The 17368-nt window shown below is 42.2% G+C and overlaps 1 protein-coding gene across 1 annotated transcript in view; it reads left to right on the top strand.

The window, feature by feature from the left end:
* The window catches only part of TMPRSS9 (transmembrane serine protease 9), a 331091-nt gene that overhangs the window by 178005 nt on the left and 135718 nt on the right, over positions 1 to 17368 (top strand). Inside the window, exons 6-8 of the mRNA XM_040417828.1 lie at positions 811 to 983; positions 14725 to 14763; positions 16227 to 16340. Of these exons, the coding sequence (XP_040273762.1) occupies positions 811 to 983; positions 14725 to 14763; positions 16227 to 16340 (326 nt within the window). The remainder of the gene's footprint in view (positions 1 to 810; positions 984 to 14724; positions 14764 to 16226; positions 16341 to 17368) is intronic.

Here is a 17368-nt window from a genome sequence, read left to right as displayed (position 1 = left end):
GCGACAAGGGACAACTGGTCGACAAACCCTTAGCTAGGATAGTGCAGGGAAGACAAACAACACATAAACAGAAAGGTCAAACAAGCCGTGTCAAAACCAAGAGAGCAGAAAGGGTACCGGAGGAGCAAGCAGAGAATCGTCAGGACAAGCTGAAGTCAAACCAGGAGAGCATGCCAAGACCAGAGGATGAGACGGACGGGAAATCGGAAGCCAAGCAGGAACAAACAAACCAGGTGAGTATCATGCAGGAAGGACCTCTGCTGGCCACAGATTGCCTGTTTAAATAGAGCACTAGTGGAGTCATGTGATGTGGCCAGCGTTACATGACTCCTGAGTTCCAATGCAGCCCATACAGCCGAGCGCTGAGTGATCAGCTCGGCACTCAGCCCCAGTGTGGTTCCCAAGGGAACGGGCCCCGCCTCCTGGAACCACGCACAGAGCGCATCGTGACATGGGGCCTCCTTCGTAGATTTTGTCAAAAACAGTGCGGAGAAAAGTTCTGTATGCATTTTTCCGAATGGAAACCTAATGGACCCCATTTATGTTATTGGTATTTGTTGGCTTTGTTCGAGTCACTTATGCGTTGAATCTCAGACTTCCGATATTTTCGTTGTTCTGCTCCTATAACAATAGTACTGGTGTGAAGATATGATATATGAGATAGATATATGTAGTAAAAGTATAGACAAACTAATGTATATAGATTTCTTTTTTGTTTTTTACTTTTCATCCAGAAAGTTAAATACATATTTTATAGTGTAATAGAGTACAAAATAAACTATTCCTGTATTATTCTGAATGTGCTTACAGCAGAGGGAATGCAAGCATCATTGCCCATCTCAAGATGCAGTTTATTTCATCAGTTCACACTGATGATCGAGAGCAGATAGAAGACATTCTCAGAGAAGGCCTGACCTCCTCACTAAGTGATCAGCCCATCCCAGTGTACACCTATGGGAATATCACTTCTGCAGTACTTGCAGGTAAGTTCCCTGCTTAGAGACACATTGGGACGAACTGAGATTTTTTGATACAGATGTTTTTAAAAAAAGAAAAAAGGATTTGGCCTTTTTCACACTTCGGTGTCCGCCTAAGGTTTCCATCAGGAGGATTTCCTGAAACCTCACCCGCATGTGTCTAATAGATCAGTTGGCAGCCCAGCTAAAAATGGATACTGCAAGATATACAGATTTTTTTACTGGATCACTCTGCATGGAATTGTTTTTTAAAGTTTCAGAAAATAAAGTTTCTTTTTTGTATAATGAAAAGTTATAGTTTTCCAATATAATTTCTACATTACTTCAGTTTTGTTTCAACTTCTCTGCCTGCTGTCATTCAATAGAAATCTAAATTTTTTTACTTCCAGTGGATAAAACCTGCCCATGTCATGTAAAGGACATACAGCATAAATCCAGGGATACAATCTGTCCTCATTATTCCCTATCAGGGAGTACTAAACTGGACCTAAAAAACCTAATCACAGAGCACCCACCCTGATAAGGGCAACCAGGTCCGGAAACTGTCCCTATGTAGGAATGCCCTAAGTTTTCCCTAGCCCTGGAACCCTAAAACCCCAACTTGCACATTTCGCATGATGTTCCTCAGGGGGTAGGAAAATTGTTGCTGGGGCAAAAGGAATCTTGCATCATACGCAGGTTACAATTCCACTGCAATTGTATCCTTAGCAACACCACAGGCTATCAATTGCCCTATTTTGAAAAAAGTAACCTTTACCAGTGCACCCATACACCTCCATTTGATAGCACTTTATCTAACTATATATTGCCCTTTATGCACAAGAATAATCCTGCCTAGCATATTTAAGATTCTTTTGGCCCCTGCTACAATTTCCCTACCTCCTGAGGAACATAATGGGAAACATGCATGTCAGGGTTTGGAGGTGCCCTAAGACGATACTTAGGGCATTCCAACTTAGGGACGGGTTCCAGTGTCACCCTTATCAGGGCGGGTGCTCTGTGGTTAGGTCTTTTAGGGCCAGTGTAGCACTCCCTAATAGGGCATAATAGGGATAGACTAGCAGTCCCTGGATTAATGCTTGAAATACTTTGATGTTACAGCTGTTCCTGGTTGATCACAGTGGCTATCTCACTATCACCACAGCAGTTGTGCTGTTACTGTCCAACCACAGTGGATACTCCGCCATCATCATAAGGGATGTGATGTGATGTACGATCCAATGGTTCTTTACCTTTTTCACGACCTGGGTGTTTTTCTGTATGTTTTCTGGCTGATGCTTGTTTGGTATGAGTCTCTGGCATAGACCGTTACATATCCTACTAAGACTAAATAAAAAATGATTCAACATTTTTATTTAACATTTTACTATAAAATTAAGTTTTAAGTCAATAACCCTTGAGTTGTCCCACATATTATACTGGTGATTGATCGCTTATGATATTTTCAGGGCTTCATATCTTGTACACCTCGTTGCAGTACAGCGTATCACAGCTATGTGTTTTAATGAGCTATGCACCGTTTATCCACTGCTGGTAAACAATCTACGTTCTTATAACAGTAAACATAGATCTTGAAAGCTGTGAGAAATTCATAAGTACATTGGAAAATTATATAGTTTTTCAGTAGACCAAGAATAACCTTTAATTTATGAATGTTCTCTTCCTCTATTATAGTTTTCACCGTATTTGTTGGCAGATACCTTCATCTTAGTGTAGGCAATGTTAGTAGATAATTTAATATCTAGCCACTGTCTTTCTGTAGCATTGAAATAAATGTCCCCATCCATCTAACAGCTTGCAGAACTAGCATGGACGGAGCAGGAGAAGCAAAGGTGAATTCCTGCCAACTTTCCACTGTAATCTGAGCAAGTGCAGAGGGGAGCAGGTCCTTTTTACAGATGCCAAGAACAATTGAAGTAAATGAAATTAAAAAAAAAGCTAAAAAAAAAATACAGAGTGGTGATTACAGAGCTGCATACATGTGCAATTTTAAAGGAGAACAATGACTCTTTTTCTAAGAACAGAAAGCTGTTCAGATGATGAATATACCTTACGTTAAAGGTATGATATATTGTGAACTGTTCGATTAAAAGGCAACTTTTTCTCAGATGTGACCCTGAGGTCCTAAATCTCTAGGTTATCTCTAGGTCATAAGGGTTCTGAAATACAAAAATGGCCGGGAGAAGTCTCTAGGTAATATAGATACTTGTTCATAATTGACCTAAAATCTAATCATAGAGCCTCAAAATTTAGGGTTACCACAAGAATAATACAATATACACGGATGATACACACTGTGTTGTCACAGTACAAGAATATAGCATACAATGACAGATGTTGCACACTGTGATGTCACAGCACAGGAATAGTGCATACAAAATGATTTCATTGTACACTGTAATGCTCTATACTATCACCAATAGTTATCACTAATTGCACCCTAGCTTCAAGTGGAAATGATGTATGTAGTGCTCTGGAGCTTGGGTACTTTGACGTCTGGACATTTGCCCGTGTTTTCCTATGCAAAGTCATCAACTCCTTACTTTATTTCACTTTAAAGGGTTAATTTGCATGGACTTATACTGTTTAATACTGTGTAACTGCATTTGATATGTATTGTGTGATATATATCCTGTTCATTTTTACTGTATTTGCACAGCACTGTGGAAAGGGTTAATGAATACTGAGAGACTTTTGGAACTTTCTAGCTAATAATGAGAAGCTACCATGAGGTTTAAAGAAGAGCATGTTTTGGAGGGAAAAAGCCAGACTTGTTTACCACCAAAACCAGACAGACTGACCTTTTAAATGTCTGGTTTAGCTCTATTATGTCTAAAAACCAGTTTTTGTCTGGAAAACCTGCTGTGTCATTGCCATTGAGTATCATTGAAGCTCTAATGCAAGTCTACGAGAGTACGGGAGTTAACATTGTATTGTTTATGATGAGTTTCTCCACTTCACCCCTCCCATTAGAATTTTTTAGCTTAGCCAGAAACTGTATATAAGGAGAGCAGTCAAAACCCCTACTGTTCTGCAGTTAGGGAACAGTGCTTGGAAGACTCTGCCAGACTACTTGAGTGATCAGAAGAAGACACTGAGACAGGGATACTCTGCCACAGACCCTGGATCACCAGCCTTTGGCCAGGGTACAAGCCTGAGAGAAAGAGAGATGGACAGCTAGCTCAGGCCTTTCCTCAGCATCAAACCCTTCTTCTGACAGGGGGGAGACTGGAGAAGCCAGCCTTATTCCTCGCCTGTATTGTTTTACACCTGAATTCTTCCAGTAAAGAAGCACACTGGTTCACTGCAGACCCTGACTCTTATTTCCCATTGGGGTGCACCATGCCTTACCATCCCCTCCAGAGTGCAGCAACACATGGTGACACCTCGACAATGTCTGGGGGACCCAGCATAGACTTGAGGCCACCCCAAACCCGGCCACTGCATGTATACAGAATGGTACCACACACCTATCTTTATACAGATGCAGATAAAGGAGAAGGGTTGTTCAGTCCATATAACATCAACTAACAGTTTTTCCCGAGTTCAGCTCAGGCTTTCCAGGCTTTTATACAAGACTAAGAAGATAATGGTGTATATCTGGTATTGTTTGAAAGCTTGGAATGCTGATACCAAACCAGAGATATGAGCAGCTAAAGAAGAATTTTTACCACACACTGAACACCGTAAAAAAATTCCACAAAAAAAGTTAAAATTGCTGTTTTTTTAATCTTTCCCCCTAAAAATAAAATAATATAATGAAATAAAAAATACCCCAAAATCGTTTCTAAAAAACCTACAACTAATCCTGCAAAATAAAAAAGAATTTAGAAGAATTTTTTTTTAAACGTAATGACTGCTGGAACACAAAGTAGGAAAATATTATTGGTCCTTAAGGCTAAAATTTATTATTATTAAGGGGTTAAAAATACAATTGTGTCCTTTGACTTTGCACCAACAAGGTTTACTGCTGACACATAAAAAACCTACAATAAAAAAGTTACATTTTGGGAGGGTTTTTCCAATTTTAATGTGACTGTTAGGAGGTTAAAGGGGTATTCTGGTTTTGCAATTTTCAACATCAATTGACAGGAAACAACATATGCTATCACTTACTAATAGTGACTGTTTATCTGTAATCCCCCATTTTCCTGTACTCCATTGTGGTCACATGACATTTTCCACTGTGTTGGTTCTGCCAATGCTTGTAAGGCTCTGCCCTGTTGACACAACATCATCAGTGACCATGCCTCTGAGGGCGGTGTTATGCTCCTTCTCCTGGACCCTTCCCTGTAGACGTGATGTCAGCAATGATGCTGTGTCATAGGATGTTTTTCTCCAGCAGGAATTGAAACATGTTTGGATTCAGGGCTGCCTTCAGAAATTTCACGGCACCATACAGGCAAACCATGTACACCCCCCTATTTTTATTCACGCAGTTTACCAATCACCGTAAATAATATGTTCACTATATTGGCATGGGTTATTATGATTACAGGGATAGCAACTACTGTTTTGTGCTAGTTAATAAAAATTAAAAAAACAACAGAGCTTTTCTTTAGAGGAGTGGGTAAGGTTACTTTCACATCTGCGATTTTGCTGTCTGGTTTTGAGATCCGGCATGGGATCTCAAAACCACAGCAAAACACTTTTGTTATAATAATACAACCGACTGCATCCATTCAAAATTGATCCAGGTGTATTATATTGAAAACGAACATGCTGGATCTGGCACTAAAACCGTTGTAAGACAATGGGCACTGGATCCGGCAACCATTAACTTACATGGTTTTTGGTGTGTGTTCAGTTTCCCATGCCACACACAAAAATGCAGCAGTTGGCATATCGTGCAAGTAGGGGGGCGTGGCTTGCTCATGGCGGAGTAAGACGCACGTTGAAACAGCTCTACCACCATCCCTGCTATATTTCGCTATCCTCTGTGCAATCTGCCTTACCGACAGTCCAGATGGGTCGGAAAACAGCAAAGGGTCCAGTGGAAACCTGAGAACTCTGGGATTCAGAAGTTCTTCGGCTCCCAGATGGGTGCTGCCGGGCATCAAGCTACGCCTAAGATGGCCGCCGCTTCCTCCCTTCCTAGCGCAGAACGCAGCGTGCGCTCATCGCCTCCTGAAATGGATTCTCGGAGCCCCTCATCATGAGCTTCAGACAGCGGTTGGGATCTCCGTGCCCAGCTGCAGGCATTACCCACCAAAGAGGACCTAGAGAATTCGGTCTTCAGGCTGGAGAGGCGTACAAGGCCGAGATGGAGGTACTAAAGGGGATAGTCAAACACCTGAGCCACAGGGTGGAGGCCTCTGAGAAGGCGCAGGAGGCCATAATGGGGCATCTGGAAGATTACCATAAGGTGTTGGAAGCCCACTCCCAGCATATCTCCCAGCTCCTATCTCACTTAGATGACATCGATAACCGCCATCGCCGAAACAATCTCTGGATCAGAGGGGTCGTGGAATCGGTTCAACCCGGTGACCTAGAGCATACCATACAGTCACTCTTTGGCTCTTTATTGAATGGTTCGGTCACACTACCTATCGAGCTCAATTGTATTCACAGAGCTCTGGGGCCTAAACCGATATATCCGGCCAGACCACGCGACATTGTATGCCGTGTCCACTTTTAAAAAATTAAAGAAGCCATCTTTAATGCTGCTCACCAGGCAGAGAAAGTGGAGATTGAAGGGTCCCAGATCCAAATTATGCCTGACCTCTCCAGAAAAACACTTCAACTCTACGGAGCGGTACGCCCTATCCTTACCCTGTTAAAAGATAAGGACAGATGGGGTTTCCCATTTCAGCTTCATGCAAAGAAGAATGGAAGATCGGCGACATTTCGTGACCCGGCGGACCTCTCCAAGTTTCTAGAAACTTTCTCACTACCTCAGGTCTCCCTTCCGGACTGGCCAACAGTCCCATCTTCGCTGCACATGCCAGACAGGGAGCAATGGTCCAAGGTGTCCCCAAGATCATCGAAACAGAGAAAGACATCTTGAGACTTCTTGTTTATTAACCTACATTCACATCTAAATGCGCCTATACATGGGGCCTGTAGTAAAGTGAGGAACCGCACTCTGTTCAAGGAATATCACCGGTGCCAATCAAGGGCTGTTAGGCCGTGATCCAAGTAATAAAATATTGAGGCACTCAGGAAGTTTTGCAATTCAAGTATAGTTTTATTTCATCCAGCGCCCAGGAATACCTCCACCCACTTTACAGATAACATGACCGCTGATGAAGGTCCATCGTGACCGAAACGTCCGGTCAGAAATAGTCTGTCATTTTTATATATACTACGGGCAAATGGATGATGCAGAAAACTTATATAAAACTATACATGGGGCCTGACAGTGTTCCTTCCTGCGGAGCACTTATTGCTCCTTAATGTTTATAATGTCGTTAGGAAGTGTGTAATTCCCATTCGCTTCAATTACTTCATTTGAGGTTTAGACCTCTTAGGTTGGTTATAGTATAATATTGATGGATAGTTCTGTTCATTTAATATAAATCTGGTTCAGGGTTGGTGGGGGGGCAACATGCTTCATCTGGGCCTCCACTTTCCCTCCCTTTACATACATATTTAGGGTTGCAGTGTTACCCTTAATAATTTCCGAGTTATCGGAGTTGTGTGTTTAAGCAGATGACTCACAAGATCTGTTTGACCTATCTGTCTTGTCCCCCTGTTTTGCTGTGTCTAACCTCTCGCTTCCCCCTTCCCAATCCTTCCCTTGCGTTGCGAGGTACAAAGATGTTCATACATATACTGATTTATGGCTTCTATTAAGATCTGTTCTTATAATTTTAATGGTCTAAATGACCCCGCTAAGAGAAATAAAAGATAAGCAGAGGGTCTCTATAGCTCTTCTGCAAGAAACCCACTTTAAAACTGGGCATGTCCCTACCTGCCAAAATAGATATTTCTCGGAGTGGGTTCATAGCACATTCCAGGAGTCCAAATCCAGAGGGGTGTCTATAGCTATACACAAGTTGACCCCTTGTACTGTTCTGAGTACTGAAATAGTATCTCTTCCTTAAGTTGTCTGTGCATGCTAAAACGTTGGTAATAGCGAATGTCTATTTTCCTAACACAGATCAATCCAGGTTCTCCCCTGCAATTTTTACTGCTCTAGAGGAATTTGCTGGTGGCCTACCGATTATATTTGGAGGTGACTTGAACTTCCCCCTGGATACCTCTGTTGATATTTCTTCAGGTAGGTCTTCTGCTCCTGCTGGGGTGGCCCGTGCATTTAAGAGACACCTACAACACCTTAAACTTGTAGACATATGGCGAATTCTCCACAGTTAGAGATCACACTTTCTTCTCTGCCTCTCACAACAACTACTATCGTCTTGACTATCTCCTCCTTTCTCACTCCCTCCTGGATGCTCGCCCTTTTGCCGGTATTGAACCGGTCCTTTTCTCGGACCACTCCCTTATCTGGGTGACCCTGGAAATTGGTGACCATACCCGCTCCCGGGGTTCTTGGAAACTTAATGATAACATACTAAAGGACCCAGTATGTGTCGCTGATGTTAAGGCTGCTATTTCAGACTTTGTGGAGGTTCATAAAACTGATCCCTCAAACCCAACCATTCAGTGGGAGGCCTTGAAGTGTGTAGTATGTGGCAATCCAGAGACAATAGCATCCGCTCGCTGGCCCTGTTAACCCGAGTCAATGTGACCAAATCTCCACTTTGCCTTCTCTCGGTTGATGCCGAGAAGGCGTTTGATCGTGTCGACTGGACCTTTCTAAGTGAATCTTTGAGGGCCTTTGGTCTAGGCCCTAATATGATTTGTAGAATTCTTGCTCTTTATCATGACCCCAGACCTCAAGTTCGGGTCAATGGCTCTCTCTTTGCCCCTTTCCAGATACATAACGGTACAAGACAGGGATGCCCACTTTCCCCCCTGCTGTACGTTATGGTCATGGAATTCCTGGCTAGGGCTCTCAGGGCTAATGAATCCATCAAGGGCCTTCAGATAGGGGATATGGAGTCCAAAATTGCAATTTATGCAGATGACCTGCTCATTTACTGTTCTGACCCAATAGTTAGCTTTCCCAATATTTTAAGGGAGTTCTTGGCCTTTGGCGATCTTAGCAACTTTAACGTCAACCTTCACAAGTCTGAGATACTTAAAGTCACGCTTCCATCTAACCTGGTACATACCCTACAGTCCTCATTCCCCTTTCATTGGTCACTCAGATACATTTCCTACCTTGGAACAGCTATCCCCTCTAAGATTTCTGATCTCTTCCATCTAAATTTTGCCCCACTTTTAAATGAAATAAAAAGGATCTGATGGCTTGGAATAATCTTCCGTTGTCATGGTTTGGGAGAATCCATACATTAAAAATTAATGTTCTACCGCGTGGCGTGGGGGTCCCAGACCTTCAAAAATACCATAGAGCTGCAATTCTCTCTTATGTGTTGGATTGGTTTCACAATGGTCTATCCAAACGCTGGATTCAGTTTGAGAGGAGAGAGGTGGGTTATCCTACCCAGAATTCACTTTGGATACCTAAGGCTAAAAGACCCCTGCGCCTCCACTCGATAACGTCAGGTATACTGCAGGTGTGGGACAGAATGGCTGTACCTTTGGGCCTCTCCTCGCTCCCTGGCCCTATGACCCCTATATTTAACAACCCTGACTTCCCACAGATTGTAGGAAGGTGTATGTTGTTGGGTCTTCAGTGTGAAGAGAATACGCGGGTGTCCCAGCTAATTGTGAACAAAGCCATTCGCCCACTGGATTCTTTCCTGGAGGGTCATTCCCAAGGGGCCTGATTCAGCTATACTAGCTTGACAAATTTTATATCTAAGTTGGGCCCCATGGAAGTTCTTACCAGGGACCTCACTCCTTTTGAATCTCTCTGTCTCCAATCTTCGCCACCTACACACTGTGTCTCTGGTCTACGGGCTGTTCCAGGAGGGAGGAGGGCCCCCTTCTTCCTTGCCTTATGTAAGGGCGTGGGAGAGGAATTTGGGTAAATCAATTTCCACTGAACAATGGGGAAAAGCATTCGCTTTATCACATAAATCATCCATTAGCTGCAACTTACAAGAGAAGAATTCTAAGATCATGTCCAGTTGGTATATCTCTTGCACTCTTTTTATCCATCCTGTCCAAGCACCTGTTGGCGCTGTGAGCAAGAGACAGGTTCCATGGCCCATATATGGTGGCACTGTAGTCGGTTAATTCCTTTTTGGAAGACCTTAAATGATCTGTACGACCGGCTTAGTGGCACTACTGCACAATGGACTCTGGAAGGGTCATTTCTATCTATGCTCCCTGGTTCTATATCTACCCTGAAAAGGGGTCTATTACGTTTTTTCATGCAGGCCGCTCGCTTGGTCATACCTAGATATTGGAAGACCACAACCACCCCACACTTTAGGGATTGGCTCAATACCTTTGAAAAAATCCATAGAATGGAGGAGCTCATGGCAGAGGATGAAGAGAATGTTGCTAAATACCTCAAAATATGGACCCCTTGTATTCTATATAAGGATTCTAGGGACTATCAGCTGTGGTTGCGAAGATTAGATGCCACTTTCTAAACTGTTTTTGGTTTATATCAGCGCAAGATTGACCCCCCCCCCCCCCCCCCCTTCCCTTGTCTTTGTCTTGTTGTTTGTCATTTATATGTCTGGTATCCTCCTGAGCTGGGATCCTCCATATCTGGGTGGTTTTAGTTGTCATCTCCCTGGCTGCCTTATTGACACATCTCACCCATTCTGAGTTTATGCTTATCTATTGCATATGTGTTGCGTGATGCTTTATCATGATATCCAAGACACTTCATTGTACCATCTGTGCCTTTTTCTTTTTGATCTTTAATAAAAGATATTTAACAACAAAAATGCAGCAGTTTTGTGTCTGGCATTGGAACGCAACAAACTGGAACAGAATGCATTATGGTGCACTCTGTTCTGGTTTGTCAGTTTTGTCCCCTTTGACAATGAATGGGGACAAAACTGAAGCATTGTGCTGAGGTTTTGAGACCCTGTGCCGGATCTCATAACCGGACAGCACAACGCAAATGTGAAAGTAGCCTAAGGCAGCTTTTCACTGTACACACGGTCTGGGGTTCAAATCTCACTGAAACCTGTAAAATCTTTATAGTAAAAGTTATGGCAGAAAAATAGAATTTAGAGGAATAGAAAATAGGAATAGGTTTTGTAACATCCTTAGTATGAAATATCACAAAACAGTATTTGTCTGCAATATTAAGCTGTACAATATAGTGAACATATTATTTATGGTGATTGGTAGATGGCACAATGTTTTTCCCATTCATTTCAGTAATATACTATTTATTTGGTGTTTAGTGCCTGTGAAGAAAATAGCATTTTAAGCACAGAAAATTCAGTCCTTCCAACAGAGCAGGTCTGTAGTGTAATGGTAACTCTTCTGCCTGACATACAGAAGATCTCGAGTTCAAATCCTGATGAAGACCTGTTTAATAATTTATTTTGTAAAAATCTATGTGCTGGAAGAGGGCCCCTCCTTCCAATCCATTTCAAACACAGCTTCATTAGGATTCACTGCAGTCTGCCGACGCTGTTTGGATCTGTGATGTTCTGGCTGGAAGGAGAAGGAAGCAGAGACCTGATGCTACAGACACTCCCCGTGAGTCTTGAGCTGGGATATAAACACAGGGTCTGGGCCGCGTATCTCAATTATGCTGGAGGAGTCAAAATGCATTTAGAACATCATCATCCGACTTATATAATGCAGTAATGTTGACTGCTGGTGTTGTTTTTTTTTTTTGTGTAACTGGAAACTCCCTTTAACCCCTTCCCAACCAGCGCTGTACATGTACAGTGCTGGCCAGGACTCTAAACATGATGCCCACTCACACATGCAGTGGGCACCATAGCTGCCGGGTTTCTGCTGTTTCAAACAGCAGACACCCATGGCACATGTATACAATCAGCCATGAGGATGATCATATACAGTCGTGGCCAAAAGTTTTGAGAATGACACAAATATTAGTTTTCACAAAGTTTGCTGCTAAACTGCTTTTAGATCTTTGTTTCAGTTGTTTCTGTGATGTAGTGAAATATAATTACACGCACTTCATACGTTTCAAAGGCTTTTATCGACAATTACATGACATTTATGCAAAGAGTCAGTATTTGCAGTGTTGGCCCTTCTTTTTCAGGACCTCTGCAATTCGACTGGGCATGCTCTCAATCAACTTCTGGGCCAATTCCTGAGTGATAGCAACCCACTCTTTCATAATCACTTCTTGGAGTTTGTCAGAATTAGTGGGTTTTTGTTTGTCCACCCGCCTCTTGAGGATTGACCACAAGTTCTCAATGGGATTAAGATCTGGGGAGTTTCCAGGCCATGGACCCAAAATGTCAATGTTTTGGTCCCCGAGCCACTTAGTTATCACTTTTGCCTTATGGCACGGTGCTCCATCGTGCTGGAAAATGCATTGTTCTTCACCAAACTGTTGTTGGATTGTTGGAAGAAGTTGCTGTTGGAGGGTGTTTTGGTACCATTCTTTATTCATGTCTGTGTTTTGGGGCAAAATTGTGAGTGAGCCCACTCCCTTGGATGAGAAGCAACCCCACACATGAATGGTCTCAGGATGCTTTACTGTTGGCATGACACAGGACTGATGGTAGTGCTCACCTTTTCTTCTCCAGACAAGCCTTTTTCCAGATGCCCCAAACAATCAGAAAGAGTCTTCATCTGAGAATATGACTTTGCCCCAGTCCTCAGCAGTCCATTCACCTTACTTTCTGCAGAAGATCAATCTGTCCCTGATGTTTTTTTTGGAGAGAAGTGTCTTCTTTGCTGCCCTTCTTGACACCAGGCCATCTTCCAAAAGTCTTCGCCTCACTGTGCGTGCAGATGCTCTCACACCTGCCTGCTGCCATTCCTGAGCAAGCTCTGCACTGGTGGCACTCCGATCCCACAGCTGAATCCTCTTTAAGAGACGATCCTGGCGCTTGCTGGACTTTCTTGGATGCCCTGAAGCCTTCTTAACAAGAATTGAACCTCTTTCCTTGAAGTTCTTGATGATCCTATAAATTGTTGATTGAGGTGCAATCTTAGTAGCCACAATATCCTTGCGTGTGAAGCCATTTTTATGCAACACAATGATGGCTGCACGCGTTTCTTTGCAGGTCACCATGGTTAACAATGGAAGAACAATGATTTCAAGCATCACCCTCCTTTTAACATGTCAAGTCTGCCATTTTAACCCAATCAGCCTGACATAATTATCTCCAGCCTTGTGCTCGTCAACATTCTCACCTGAGTTAACAAGACGATTACTGAAATGATCTCAGCAGGTCCTTTAATGACAGCAATGAAATGCAGTGTAAAGGTTTTTTTGGGATTAAGTTAATTTTCATGGCAAAGAAGGACTATGCAATTCATCTGATCACTCTTCATAACATTCTGGAGTATATGCAAATTGCTATTATAAAAACTTAAGCAGCAACTTTTCCAATTTCCAATATTTATGTAATTCTCAAAACTTTTGGCCACGACTGTACATTTCACCGTGGTCAAAGCAGGCTGGAAGCAGGAGCCACGTGCTCCTGTAACAGCGTTCCCCAGCTGAGATCGGGAAACTTGTAACACTACTCTAACAGCCCGAAGCCTCAAGCAGGCTTCGGCAGCTATTAGTGGAATATGCCAAAACAGGCCACTAGGTGGCAGCACTGTATTGTTATATTGAAAATGAAGTGTTCAATGATGGCTATATAGCCATCAATAAACACAATGGGCAATTTAATGACCTAACCTGTGTTGCAGGCTGAGGCTCCATTAGGAGCCTCCATTGCAGATATAATCAAAACCTGGATAAAATAGCATGGCATGCTTAATTGTTTGTTCAATAAAATGACAGACATCATGACGGAAACTCTCCATTTGTGTCCTATTTGATGCCTAAGGCTAGGGCTACACGGCAACATGTGTCACTGCACAAAAATATTACAACTACACTGAGACACATTCATGTCGCACCAATGTCGTGCAATATTTTTTGTAATGATAATCATTGGTGTCACACTGCGACATGCGACATACTGAGACGCGACAGCCGCACAGAAATCGAACTTGGATTGGACAGTTTGACACCATTTACTATCATTATAAAAAATGTTGCGCGACATGTTGCAACACATGTTGCCGTGTAGCTCTAGCCTTAAGACTGATTCAGGCGGCCATATGAATGAGTCCGCATCCGTTCCGAAATTTTGCGGAACGGGTGCGGACCCGTTAATTTCAATGGGGCCGCAAAAGATGCTGACAGCATATCGTGTGCCGTCCACATCCGTGGTTCTGTTCCGCGACTCCGCGGAAAAGACAGAGCTTGTCCTATTCTTGTCCGCAATCGCAGACAAGAATAGGCATTTTCTATTATGGTTGTGGCCATGTGTGGTCCGTAAATTGCGGAACGCACACGGCCGGTATGCGTGTTTGCAGATCCACAAAGCACTACGACCATCTGAATGAGCCCTTAAGGGGAGACCCTTTCCTTTTTATTTACGCTGAGATCAAGTCTCCATCAAGTGTCTGTATACAGTCTGTGATAAAGTGTCATATCTATTCAAACCCTCAGATATTTCTTGCCAAACATCTTTGCTGTGCCTAGGAGGGCAAAGAATGTGTAGATGCTCCAACCATTGCTGGCACTGAGATACAGTACCTGCCTTTTTATCGCCATTCTTACTCAATTCTTTCCTTTTTTTCCCATTAAATTCAGATAACGGGCTATCCTTCTATTCTATTGGTATAAAGTCAGGTAAGACAATAATATTTTTCTCTTAGTGTTATTATCCTTATGCACACCACACAAACTAGAAAGTGTTGATGAATGTAAACTATTGAAAGATGGATTGTTGGGTGGTATAGCATCTAAACTAATTTCTCTTTTTCACACCATTTGCTCTTAGGCTGCCTGTTTACTAACTGTAACACTAAAGCAAGCAATACAGCTAAGATAAAAGTTGTTAGAACTTGCTGATTTATAGCTGATTATTTCATGGGGCCTCCTGACTGTCCCTTAGATTTCACCATCCAAACCACTGCCATAGGTGTGCTTATTCTCATCTCCTCATTGAAATAATCATGCATGCTTACACGCTTATGATGGTGTTAACAGAAATACCTGTTGTCATCAGACTAAATACTAAACTGTATGGTCAAAAGTATGTGGTCACATGGTCACGTTTGTTGTCCCACTCCAAAAACAATGAGATTCCCTTTTGTGACTGCAACTGTCTTATGGCTTTCTGCAAGATTTTAGAGTGTCTCTTGCCCATTGAGCCAAGAGAGCATTTATAAGGTCTGCCAGTAATGTTTAGCTAGCAGTCCAATTCTTCTCAATAATGTTCATGGGTTGAGGTTATACACAGCAAATGTGTCAAACCAGTTTTTTTTTTAACCTTGTTCTGTACCCTGGGACACAGTCATGCTGGAATAGCAGAGGGGGATTCAGGGAGCTGCACTGATGGATTCATGGGGCTGAGTATGACTTAATTTGTTATTTTATACTAGTCAGCGAAGCAAGGAGAACTTGCTGTCATGTCCCTGGGACTAATTTATGACTATATGAACCTTGTAGCATGGTGCATCGTCCTGCTGAAAGTGTAAACAGCTGCAATAAAGGGATGAACATGGCTGGCCACAATGTTTAGATAAGCCATACTGTCCTAAAGTCCATCCACAGGTGTCAGAAGACCTAGGGTGTGCCAAGAACATTACCCAAACCACTACTGCACCTCCACTAGCCTGAACTTTTGACACCTAAATAAGAGGGTTTGGTGATTCATGCTGTGTTCTCCAAGTTCTGACCCTCTTATGACCATGGTGCAACAGAAATCTGGATTCATCTGACCAGGTGACTTTTTCCCACTGGCCCCAGGTAGTCTAGCACAGATGACCGTGTCTTGTTTGAATTCACTCAGATCACTCGATTTTTCCCATTCTAATATGAGAGTGTTTTATGCTGCACTCTGAGGTCACATGTTTAATTTCCATACAGGGCAAGTGACTCTATAACTTTATATTTGACTCTATAACTTTATAACTTGATAATTAGGAGAGTATCCAAATACTTTTGGCTATATAGTATATGTCAACTGTATGGTCTATGCTGGCAAATTTGCTGGGTTCAGATGACTTTTATCTAATGTGTATGGCCAACTTAACCCTATTTTAATCCTTGCTCTTCATTAATACGCTGGCTTGTTGCTACCTCCGCAGGAAGTTGCCCTTCTCAAGTATTTGCCTGCAAGAACAGCCAATGCATTGTAAAACAAAACCCAGAATGTGACAATGTTCGCGACTGCAAAGATGGATCAGATGAGAAGAACTGCAGTGAGTTTGCATTTTTTTTTAAACTGACACAAATTTTGTCACAGGAAATAATGCACTTTTGAAAACCCTAGTGTTATAATTATCAATGTTCTGGTCACGCTCAATCTCTTGATCTCTATGCCTCAATGTAAGCAACTTTATATCATATAGATCCATACATATGTCCACCACTAACTCCCATTGTAAAACATATAATGTTTTTTACATTATGTTTTTTGTTGTTGTTTTATTTATTTTTTGCAGGATCCCATTTACTTAATCCCTTAATGACTGGGCAATTTTCAATTTTTTTCATTTTTGATTTTACTCCCATCCTTCCCAATGCCATAACATTTTTATTTTCTTTCTAATGGCACTATTTACAGTAGCATACAATTAAATGGGAAGCAGGAAAAGACATATTTTGTGACTTTTTTGAAACCAGATTTCTGGAATGCAGGGCTTGATAAATTATCCTCGAGCTCCGTAGTTCAATTAAACAGTTAGGTCTCTTGCGCATCACATTAGGGAGATCTGCTGTCCTGTACACCTTCCATGCTTGAGAAAGCCTCATTGGAGCTGAAACATTGCATTAGTGGAGGATCGTTGCATAAAAAGAGGATCGGATTGTAGCACTAGGGAGAGGGCAAACATTCCTTTATTTTTCTATAGGGTATAAGCACATGGTGTTGAACAGCAGCAGTGTAATACAGAACCAGTTAAGTAGATGAGATTTTCATTATCTCATGTATACAGTGTGGAAATTGTTCGGGTGGAAATTGACCTGCGATGTGGATTTTGAAATCTGCAGTATGTCAGTTGTTTGTGCATATTTTCACTGTAAACTTCACCATTTACAATGCAAAGGGTGAGATCTGGGGCAAATTCGCTACAAAGTCCATGAGTAACTGATGCGGATCTTGATGCAGAAATCCTGTGAAAACCACAAAAAAATCTGTGAAGAAGAGCCACTTGTAATGTGCACCATGTGCATATACCCATAGAAAATGTTTTTGCTCTCCATTGTGATGAGATCTGTTAGTTCTTTG

The sequence above is a fragment of the Bufo bufo genome, chromosome 2 (assembly GCF_905171765.1).
Source record: "Bufo bufo chromosome 2, aBufBuf1.1, whole genome shotgun sequence".
Lineage (NCBI taxonomy): Eukaryota > Metazoa > Chordata > Amphibia > Anura > Bufonidae > Bufo > Bufo bufo.
Note: the sequence above shows the minus strand (reverse complement) of the source record. Positions and strands in the feature narration are given on the sequence as shown.